We start from the raw sequence: 11,434 nt of genomic DNA, 5'->3' as shown, positions 1-11,434 counted from the left end.
GTCTATACGGGGGAAAATTCTATGCTACAACACCGGTACACAATTTAGGTTTATATTTGGCGCTTACGGCCTTTGAGGAGGAAGGTATCTTTATCGCGTCACACCTGCTGTGAGATGGGACTTCGTTTTTTTGCGGTCTCATCCGAAGGACCGCCCCATATTTTGATCTTCTTCCATCTTTTATCACTGTTCGTTATCTTCACTTTTTCATCTTCTGGCTTAACGAGTATCTTTAATAAGAAATGAAAAGTAATATAAGAAATTCTATCTTCTGTTGATTTTTAATCTTACAATGTTTGCTGTCTCTGTAAAGTTACCACTTTTGCCAAATTGATAACATGAGTACTTTGCTGTGAATGCTCAGGTGACCATTACGGCCTGTAGGTCCCTATTTTTAGTTTGTCTTGTTTTTATTTCTTTAATCTGCAATATGAATTTTAATGCAAAATTATTTTGACATATAACAAACAGCTAATCTCTTTCGTTGTATATGTGTATGAACTCTGCAGAGTTGAAGTCTTGATGCATTAACAATAAAAGTACTTACTAGTTGTGCTTTGCAATGCCTTCTTATTTACGATATACATGTATACATACACATATACTTAAATTGATTCATTCATTAGATCTTAAGAAGAAAGTGGCCTTCACCGCGGGAGTGACGTCTAGCAGTACTACCTGGAACAGTGGGACGTTAGTATTTCCGGTTGTTATTAACAACATCGGGGGTGGATACAATCCCAGTACTGGTGTTTTCACGGCCCCTACAGAGGGACACTACGTCTTCTTCGTCACTGTCGTGGAATATAGTAAACAAAATATTTATGTTGACATTGTCCTGAATGGGTCATCAAAGGTCAGAACAATAGGAGATGCAAGTGCAGGTTTCCAGACTGGAGTAAACATGGCTGTCCTGCGGCTTCAGCAGGGAGACACTGTGTGGATCAGATATCACGCTGGCAAAGGTTATTTCACCAGTAATACTCCCATCACAACGTTCTCTGGCTTCCTCCACTAACTCAAGACATCGTTATACATGGCAGTCCAAGCATCACTGAAATTTTCATAATAAACTTGAAGCGCCATTCCTGAATCGGGGGTGGGGGGGGGGGGGGGGGGGGTATCGGAGTTATCACGCTTAAAAGTGGTATTGTCATAGTTTCCATTATCCAACGTTAAGATGTATGTCTTGAGCCATAGCCTTCAAACTGATTAACCTATCTAAACTTTCAGAGTGTACTGGATGTTTTATAATTGGTAGTTTACTAATTTTACAACATAATTAACGTATTGTTAACTTAATCGAAAGTGTTTAAAGATATATATTGCCGTAACTCATAATCTCTGTATTATTTTGAAATATGTACTCCTCTGTGAAGCATTGGTTCCCGATTTTACAACAATCCGAAAATCTAAAGGACCAATGTAGAACATTGTCTACAATGGACATCAACCTCCAAATCTTCAAAAACTACTTACAATAACCAGATTTTCATCGGATGAAGAAAAACCAAATATGTGTATCCCCGTTATGGCACCTGTCCATATGTAGAAACAAGAGATCCATCTACTTTTAAATGTGGCAAAGCGTTCACTGTAAATATCAATATGTCATGCAAATCCAGAAATTTTATATATTGCATGTTGCGGAGAAAATTACATAGGACAGACCGGAACCAAACTAGCCGACCGTGTGAGTCCACAAACAACAAATACGGGACCCGTCCGTGAGGAATACATCCTGCAGTGAGCATTTTGCTTTATGCGCCAATAGAAACTTTTAAATGTTTAGTTTTACAAAATTTTAGAAAGTAATTAACACTTACGGAGAGCGAAAGAGGATTATTTTATAAAGTTGTGCAAACCTAAATTGAATGTAAATTGATTGTTATAACCCAGATGTTATTTTTCAGATTTTAATTTGTGCTATTTTCGTATGATGCTTCTGTGACGTCATAATAACGACGTCTTAACTACAATGTCATAACAAGTACTTTGTAGTATTTTAATTGTTACACTCTGAAGAGCCAAACAGCACGGCGAAAGCGTTAAGTGCTAACTTCCACCAGAGTTCGTTTGCTCACAAACCAAACTCTTCCACTTAGGCATTATGGGATAGAGATTTCTTCGGCCGCGTATACTGTGACGTCACTGTAGAATGACGAAAAAACAACGTCAAATGTAAACAACTTTTAAAACAAGAACGTAAACATCAAGTTCATTACTTTACACAATAATTTGAACAGAGTCTCCCTACTTTTTAATGATCTTTTGATCATTTTATGTTTAAAATAAAATCCATACTTTTATATTAATGCTCTTAATATCAATATCTTCAAACTTTTAACTGCGAACTACTTCTTTAGTGTTATTTGCCTGCGTGATAATCGCGGACTCACAATATACAGATCTGTATATTGTGCTGCGTCACATAGGAGAGGTCTATTTGTAGGTGACGTAATGAGGCCTCGACGGGGAGTTTGGCGTTAAGTGTAATTAATTAAATATGGATCATGTGTACTTAGTCATCGTTGAATTGTGTTGATTGTATGTTGTTTAACGTCCCTCTCGAGAAGTTTCCACTCATATGGAAATTTGAGGCCTATTCTCGGCGCTTATGGTCATTCAGCCGGGGTATTTCTGTGTATGCGCGTGTGTGCGTGTCTAAGTGCGTGCGGGCGGGTAGACGTGTGCATTCTAAATGAATGTGAAACTTGCTTTAATCTACAATGCATGTTAATCGTCCGTTTACAATTCATTGATCTTTGAAAAACCTTCAATACCCTGGTGATGCTATGGAATACCGACTGCTTCAAAAATCATAGAAAGAGTCAGATATATGATCATAAAGAAATATGCATATTGATGTAAAGTTTACACGAATAATTGGGAAATTGTTGAATTTTCTACATAAACATGGAAGTGGAGTTTCAATGAATCCATCGATACTACATATTTTATTTATTTCACATCACATTGATTTCCGGGATAGAGCAATATCTAAGAATTCCAAATTTTTTCCATTCGTACAAAACTACACGTCAGGCACGCAGAATAAGGAGGAGGATGAAGGGGACTGGAAACCACCGTTTTGAATATGACTATTATTTGTTATTTTGAAATGCAAATAAAATATATATTGGGCAACTGGACCCCAACTATTTTTAACAGTGGTAGTAAATTAGAACGATGGCAACTTGAAAGTTATAAATGAAAACTACAATTGTATTTAGCAAAATATGAGTATTAATAGTTAGACTCTAACCTACCCCCTCCTCACTAATGAAGAAAATGGAGTTTAGAAAAATGTTTTAGGCACTCGTGGGATAAAACTCTAACCCCTCACCCCCATCCCCTACACGATTTAAAGTCAATCACGATAGAAGACTACACCCCCCCCCCCCCTCCCGATCGGTCAACACTCCTTTCTTTTTTCCTTGTGAAGAATTTTTGAGAAGCCAACTTCCAATTTCGATGATACGTGCTTGCATGTACATGTAATATATCTAATATGATGCAATACCTTTATCGCCCTGCAGGGCACGATCCAAAATATTTTGCTTATTATCAATTGTTTTATAATACTTTTACCTTAGCATTAGAAAAATTAGATTGGAATTTCAGAAAAATGCACGTATCAACAAGAGGCCCATGGACCACATTGTTCACCCGGATCACCTTGGCCCTGCCGTTGTGATTATATATATATATATATATATATATATATATATATATATATATATATATTGCAAATGTACGCACATTCACGTGAAGAAAAGGCATTCTATATTTATTTATCCAAAGCTTTTAGAATGATTACTACTGTACGATATGTTTATAGTAATTTTGAGCACTGCATGGTGTTTCAAAACATGATTTCATTTCTTCTTGATGACCTATAAATTAGTATCGGAGATGTACGTGTTACCTGTCGAAGCTACCCGCACAGGTAAATCGAAGACACTGATGTGAAATGAAGCGTAGCGGAACTCGTCCCCTTATATACCATGCGAACCCTGATACATATAACAATAGAATATCCAACTAATATGACGGATTAGCAAAGAAATATGGCGGACTTATAGAATTATACTATATTTATTAATTCATGTCAGCTTTAATGTAAACATGGAATAAAAAGTAAGAGAGGCTGTAAAAATACGATAAAACTTGTAAAATAAGTAACAAACAGCTAAATGATAAAAATGTACTTAACAAAGTGGCAGTAGGCTTTAATTGAATCTTGTTTAACGTCTCTCTCGAGAATTTTTCACTCGTATGGAGACGTCACCAATTCCGGTGAAAGGCATCAATTTAGGCCTTTTCTCGGCGCTTACGGCCATTGAGCTGTGAGGATTCTTTAGCGTTCCACATTTATTGTGACACAGGACATCCGTTTACAAGGTCATCTCCGAGGACCCGTGACATTCACATCTCATGCCGAGCGTTTGGCGATGAAATTGTCATTACCTTGTTTAAAGACTTGGGTCAGTCGCGGCCGTGATTTGAACCCCGACCTTCTGCATGCGGAGCGAACGCTCTAACCTCTAGACCTCCGCGGCGGTGAGGGTCTGATGTATCACCTGTTGCCAGAACTGTTAAAGGAAAGGAAACGAGAATGACTGTTTATATCATGTGAGTATATTGTCACGTGATTCCAAGCGTTGACAAGAGTTGCAAGTGAAACTTGCATGTACGTAACGCGCGCTCTGGTAAGAGCATGTTGTTTACTACGCAAAGGATATATGTTTAGTGCTTTTGTTTTGATGTGTCGGATACATGATTTTAATCAGTATTTAATCCACCCTGACAAGGTATCAAGTTAATAATGTTAGGTGTCAAATCAATACCATTCAGATCTTCCTTTAAAAAAGTTAATACATTAACTCCTCGTGTGTTTTTCGAGCTGCTGAATTAATCACATTTTCCCAGTAAACCTTTTTTCAATTAAAAATGGGTTACAGGGGGAACACAATAAGTGTTAACGATTTCCATATCTCGGAAAAATTCTGTGGGGAATTACACACTGAACTGAAAACATGCTCGTAATCAGAAACAGACAAAACGGAGAGGGACATTTTTATTCCTCCCTTTAAAAATAAATTAGCACTACTATATATACCATACACATTAATTTCTCTAGGGTTCATTGAGGTACTGATAAGTCCATTATTGTTATCGGAGAAAACTCGGTGCTCAGATGTGTATGTGTGTGTCACATGCGCTATATAAAAGGAAATTGTTTAAGGTTCTCAGAAATTACGAAAATGTTGTCCCTCTCAAATCTCGACATGTATAACAATATATATCTAATCTATGTAGTTTTTTTTTTTTTTTTTTTACATTGAAAAGATAATTTGAATGGGTAAACCTGTACAATTTGTGAACGTGTAATTTTAATAGATGTTCATTGTTCCATTAAGCCCTCATATGGAATATCGGGGGAGGGGTATTGTTTTTGTCCTGACTGTCTGTCAAAAACTTTTAACATTAAGGATGAGGAGTGATAGGACTATCATATACTCATTTTCATTCGTGCGTTCCTTATGATAGGATCTTTCATTTGGTACAAAAGATTTGCCGGACAGACAGAGTACCCTAAAGATCCGCCGTTGTCTAACATCTCAAGAATATTTAAAGAGGTAGCTAGGATCATTTTGTTAAAAAAATTAAAAGGATGAAAATGAGTCCAAATAAATTGTGAAGTCATTTCCTGGAAATAATAATCATTTTATGCATTATCTACATTTATTTCCAGGTTTAAAACTATTATAATCTTCAAATTACGTCCCTTAAATCTGTGTTTCCTGGACAAAAATCCAATCAGCTATTTCAGTTTATTCTTGTGTAACGTTTGACAATCATTTCAAAATTGATTAATATTTGTGATTTTTATGATATTAGAAAGATGGTTTGGGGTGAAAAATGCATGTAAAATACCCCAAATTAGCAAAGTTCCATATACACTTTTTCGCATCATGACACCTCACAGAATGCCCTTTTTGTCCCAACCATCAAACACAGATTGAAAAAAGTACCCAGTCAATAATCTCAGAATTATAGAAAAAATGTTTGATTGCCGAAATGTTTTTGAAAATTTCATTCCTTGGTAATATATATTGGACGTGAACTCTACACAGGTTATAAAAGGTGCATGGAAATTAACTATTCGGTATTTGTATGAAATGATGTTGGTTGTTGCCATGTTAATATTATAATATCTCGTTCGAGAATATTTCACACACATGGAGACGTCATCATTGTCGGTGAAGGGCTGCAAAATTTAGTCCTATGCTCGGCGCTTACGGCCTTTGAGCAGGGAGGGGTCTTTATCGTACCACACCTGCTGTGACACGGGGCCTCGGTCCGAAGGACCTATATGATATGAACACTAATAAAATATTTCAAGAATTTAAACAATGTATTATAATTTAGTATGTGGATTCAACTTCGGAATGTTTTGTGAGCATATTAAATTCAGAATGTTATTTACGTTTAATAAATATACCATTATTATTACTCTTTAAAACATTTTGAATTAATATACTGGGGTGTAATTTCTGCATATGAATATAACCCTACACATAAAATAATTTAACTGATATTAACATTATCGTGTGAAAGGAATGTCTAATGTATTGAAACCTGAATCAAAGGGAATTACAGAGCAAGGCAGAAAAATCACATGGGGATCAGAAGGAAATTAATGTATTCAGATATCTTGTTTGAAATAGTATTCTTCGGAAATTGTATTCTTGGAAATGGAAGACTTGGTAATGAATTGTGCTAGATTGCTTTTAACAACTATAGAGTCTTTTTTCTTCAAAATCGATTGTGATTTCTAGTTCAATGGATAGTAGTAAGAGTATTTATTTATTTGTCAAGGGGATCGTTTTTTATCCCTTTCGATTGCTAAGCCAGTGAACGCCAAATATACATATCAAATACGGATTAAACTTTGACTTTTTGGTTCATGACACATCAAGAGAGTATGTATGTATTACCTTTATTTCATAGAAGTAAATTCATATTGAAATACTCGTAAATTTTCTGTATAACTTAAATATAAAACGATGTCAATCTTTCATTAGTGTACAGTTTGGTTAAAACTTTGTTGTGAATCACGTGCTAAAAACTTTGTAGTTAGAAAACTGAACGACACTCTTATAAGAACGTAAGATACCCGTATGTAGCTGTTTAGTACACTATGACAGAAAGCTCTTAATACCCGAGATTTGATATATGGATCTGTAGGTTCAACGAAATGATGAAGATAACGAACAGTAAATGTTCAAAAAGTGATCAATCTCACAACTCCTATAAGGAATACAAAATTACGAGTTGGGCAAACCCGGACCCCTGGACACACCAGAGCATCGCGATCACATTTCCAAGTCCTGCTCATTTAATGCTGGTAAGGATCTGCTACTTTGGTGATTCATGACTTATGCCCAATAAAATAAGTAGCATTCAAACGATGGGCAAGCAAATAATCACTTTGGGATTCCTCATTGAGCGAGAAGGTTCGTATTTTCCCCGATTCTCTTGACAACGTGATTTGCGCTAGCGCCAAAGAGCATTTGATTGGTCCACTCAGAAGTTCAATACCGACCCCACAATGCAGATTCAACAGTTATATTGTATTCCCTGAACATAACCCTCGACAGTTTTATCTGCTTCAGCATGGTTACTCAGTGACACAGACTGCATTATTGTATGTACGAGTTTAATGGATACGGGGTCCTGGTAAGAAATTGTGAACAATGATGACATAATCGCCCGAATCTCTCTTTAGAAATGAAGACTTCCGTCGTTCGTGGAATTATTGGCCTTCTCTCAATGTCTGTCATCTGGACATCGTCCTATGCTAACATGGTATCCTGCCATTACACAGTCCGCAGTTCTTTTAACAACAAAGTTTTCAATACAAACGACAAGACGGTGGACACCGCAAAATCATTAATTGAGTGTTCCGCCATGTGCAATGAAAATTGCGACTGTTTGGGGTTTAACTCACGAACGAAGAAGTGTCACATCTTCAAAACCTGTTTTTCAGAGGACATGGCTGGTGATGAATTAGGATGGAAATATTATATCCCGCAATTCCCAGGTGAACATTTTGCTCTCTATATATTAATATACTGGTCTGTACACTAGTGTTTGTTAATTATTTATTTTGGTCGGGTTCGATGTACCTTATATTCAGTTATTATTCAATTGGGAAACTCAGTGCACGTGTTGTTAGCATCACGGATATTTAGGTGGACATTACAACTTGTATATCATGATAGCGGTCTATATATATTCTATGCTGGTCCCCGTGGCTCATAGATCATTCACGTTACATCCGGGAGGTCGTGAGATCGAGACCCAGTCGTGCCATGGCCGCGTCAAACCCAAGACGTTAACACAGGTAATGATTGCTCCTTCGCCTGCTCCTTTAAAACGGAGGTCCCGTGTCGCGATGGTCGTTGGCATGATCAAGAACCCTCACTGCTACGGTCTGGGCGCTGAGAATAGGTCTAAATTTGTGATATTTCACTTACAGCTGGTGACGTCTCAATATGAGTGAAAAATTCTCGAAGGGACATAAAAAAGCAATTAAAATTTCTAACGAAAAATAATAATAGTAGGATGAAATTTTAATTATTTCTAGAGAGAGAGAGAGAAAAAAACCCCAAATAAATAACTGTTGAATTTCTCTTTGAAATTGATAACTTATTGGCGTTGAGTCAATTTTACGCAAAAAGTCAAACGTGGCAACTTACGTTACGTTGTTTTAATTCGGGGCAAAGAGCCCAGATACTACTGAATATTGTTTGAATATTGTTTAACGTCCCTCTTGAGAATATTTCACTCATACGGAGACGTCACCACTGCCGGAGTTCGATCTTTAATACTCGAGGACACAATATTCCTATTCAAACAATACAATGCTTGTCTTTGTTGTTTCATTGGGTGATGAAGGTAGCTAGCATTGCAGAATTACCTTATAAAACAACAAAGAAAGACATTTTCAGCCGAGTTGCAACGAAGTTGAACTCGGCTATTGGTTTGGTGATGCGGACGGGTGGACGGGCGTCAACAATTGGTTTCTGGGTGATAACTCGAAAAGTTTACAATCTAATCAAATGAAATTTTGATATATTGTTGGGTACCAGGTAAAGAAGACCCTATTAATTTTGGAGAAAAATGATCAAAGGTCAAGGTGACAGTGACCGAAAATAGAATGAAAATTTCAGAAAAAATTGGTTTCCGGATGATAACTCAGAAAGTTTAAATCCGAATCAAATGATACTTAAAGATATTGTTATGTACCAGGTAAGGAAGACCCCTATTGATTTTTGAGAAAATAGGTGAAAGGTTAAGGTCACAGTGACCGAAAATATATTTAAAATTCCCAAAAAATTTGGTTTCAGGGGGATAACTCGAAACTTTTTAATTATCCCCCCCCCCCTCCCCCGCGAACGAAGTTTAGGGGGTATATAGGAATCACTATATCTATCTGTGGAGATTCGTGTCCGTGCCATAACTTCTTTGTTCTTTGACATGGGCATACCATATGTGGCACACAGGTTGATCACCATGAGACGATGTGTCGAGTACCTTCATGACCTTGACCTCAAGGTCAAAATTAAAGGTTTTTTTTTTTTTTTTTTTTTTTTTTTTTTTACAATGGATTCGTATCCGGGCCATAACTTCTTTGTTCTTTTACATGGGCATACCACATTTGACACATGAGTGTATCACCATGAGACGATGTGTTAGGTACCTTCATGACCTCCATATGACCTTGACATCGAGGTCAAAATTAAAGGTTTTAACAATAGATTCGTGTCAGGGTCATGCCTTCTTTGTTCTTTGACATAGGCATACCATGTTTGACACATGAGTGTATCACCATGAGACGATGTGTCGAGTACCGTCGTGACCTCTATATGACCTTGAACTTTGACTTCAAGGTCAAAATTGATTATAGGGTGTTTACATAGTCATACTATAAGACATAGGTGTATCACCATGAGACTGTGTCATGTACATTCATGAAATCTTTATAACCTTGACCTTTGATCTCAAAGTCAAAATTATAGGTTTATACCATGAATTTGTCTTCGGACTATAGTTTCCATTTTCTTCTACCAAGGCATACCATATTTTTACACTCAGGAAAGCGGTAATTTATACCTATTGACAACATCCTTTGGGAGATTGGGGTAAGCGGGGGGTATTCTTAGTGAGCATTGCTCACAATACCTCTTGTTTGAATCAAATGAAACTTGGATATATTGTTGGATACCAGCTAAGCAAGGTCCCTATTGATTTTGGAGGAAAAAAGTCAAAGGTCAAGGTCACAGTGACCGAAAATAGATTGAAAACTTCAGACAAATATGGTTTCTGGACAGTAACTCTAAAAGTTTAAAAATGAAATTAGTTTTTCTCAATTATAAATATGCCATATCATTCCTGATTTTACAATGTATCCCATGCAACTCGGCTCATGTACCCCTGGGTGCATATATTGATTTCATTGTTTATATTTTATCTAAACTATAAATTAGATTGATGTTTTCCGCCACACTCAACAATTTTTCAGTTATATAGTGGCGCCCAGTTTTTATTGGTGGAAGAGAGAACCCAGATACAATGTACATGATAAGAGACCACCGACCTTCCGAAAGTAAACTGGGAAACTTTCTCACTTCCCGGCGCGACGGGATTCGAACCCGCGCCGACAGAGGTGAGAGGCCGTGTGATTTTGAGCGCGTTGCTCTAACCACTCGGCCACGGAGACCCCTACTTAATCTTGAACGTATTGATAATATTTAATCAAGCTGGAGTTTACACCCATTGGCAGCCTATCATAAAAAGTTACAATGTTACGTTACTCAGTCTTTGACCATTGACAGTCTCTCATGTAAAGTTTTAATGAAAGGTGACGATAACGAACAGTGATCAATCTGATAACTCCTATAAGCAATACAAAAAAAATAGAGAGTTGGGCAAACACGAACCCCTGGGCACACCAGAGGTGGGATCAGGTGCCAAGGAGGAGTAAGCATCCCCTGTCGACCGGTCACATCCGCTGTGAGTCCTATATCCTGATCAGGTAAACGGAGTTATCCGTAGTCAAAATGAGTGTGCCAAGAACGGTCTAACAATGCGTGATATTTTTCTCAAATTTTGGCTGCTCAAATAAAAAAAACCCTCAAAACTTGAGATTTTTTCGAGAAATCCAAGCCTGGACACACCAGGCTTGTGTCCAGGCTTGTGTACTTAGTCTTTGACCACTAGCGGCCTATCATGTAATATTTACAGTGTAACGTTATTTAAGTTATTGACCACTAACGGTCTATCATGTAAAGTTACAATGTAACGTTACTTGTTATTGACCACTAACGGTCTATCATGTAATATTTACATTTTTAACTTTTCT

The 11,434-nt window shown here is 37.1% G+C and overlaps 1 protein-coding gene across 1 annotated transcript in view; it reads left to right on the top strand.

Moving 5' to 3' along the window:
* LOC125675420 (uncharacterized) overlaps positions 1–1,087 on the top strand; it is a 3,539-nt gene extending 2,452 nt beyond the window's left edge. The window contains exon 3 of the mRNA XM_056147588.1: positions 627–1,087. Within this exon, the coding sequence (XP_056003563.1) occupies positions 627–1,018 (392 nt within the window). The 3' untranslated portion in view covers positions 1,019–1,087. The remainder of the gene's footprint in view (positions 1–626) is intronic.
* The last annotated feature ends 10,347 nt before the right edge of the window (positions 1,088–11,434 follow it).

This window comes from Ostrea edulis, chromosome 8, assembly GCF_947568905.1.
Source record: "Ostrea edulis chromosome 8, xbOstEdul1.1, whole genome shotgun sequence".
Classification (NCBI taxonomy): domain Eukaryota; kingdom Metazoa; phylum Mollusca; class Bivalvia; order Ostreida; family Ostreidae; genus Ostrea; species Ostrea edulis.
Note: the sequence above shows the minus strand (reverse complement) of the source record. Positions and strands in the feature narration are given on the sequence as shown.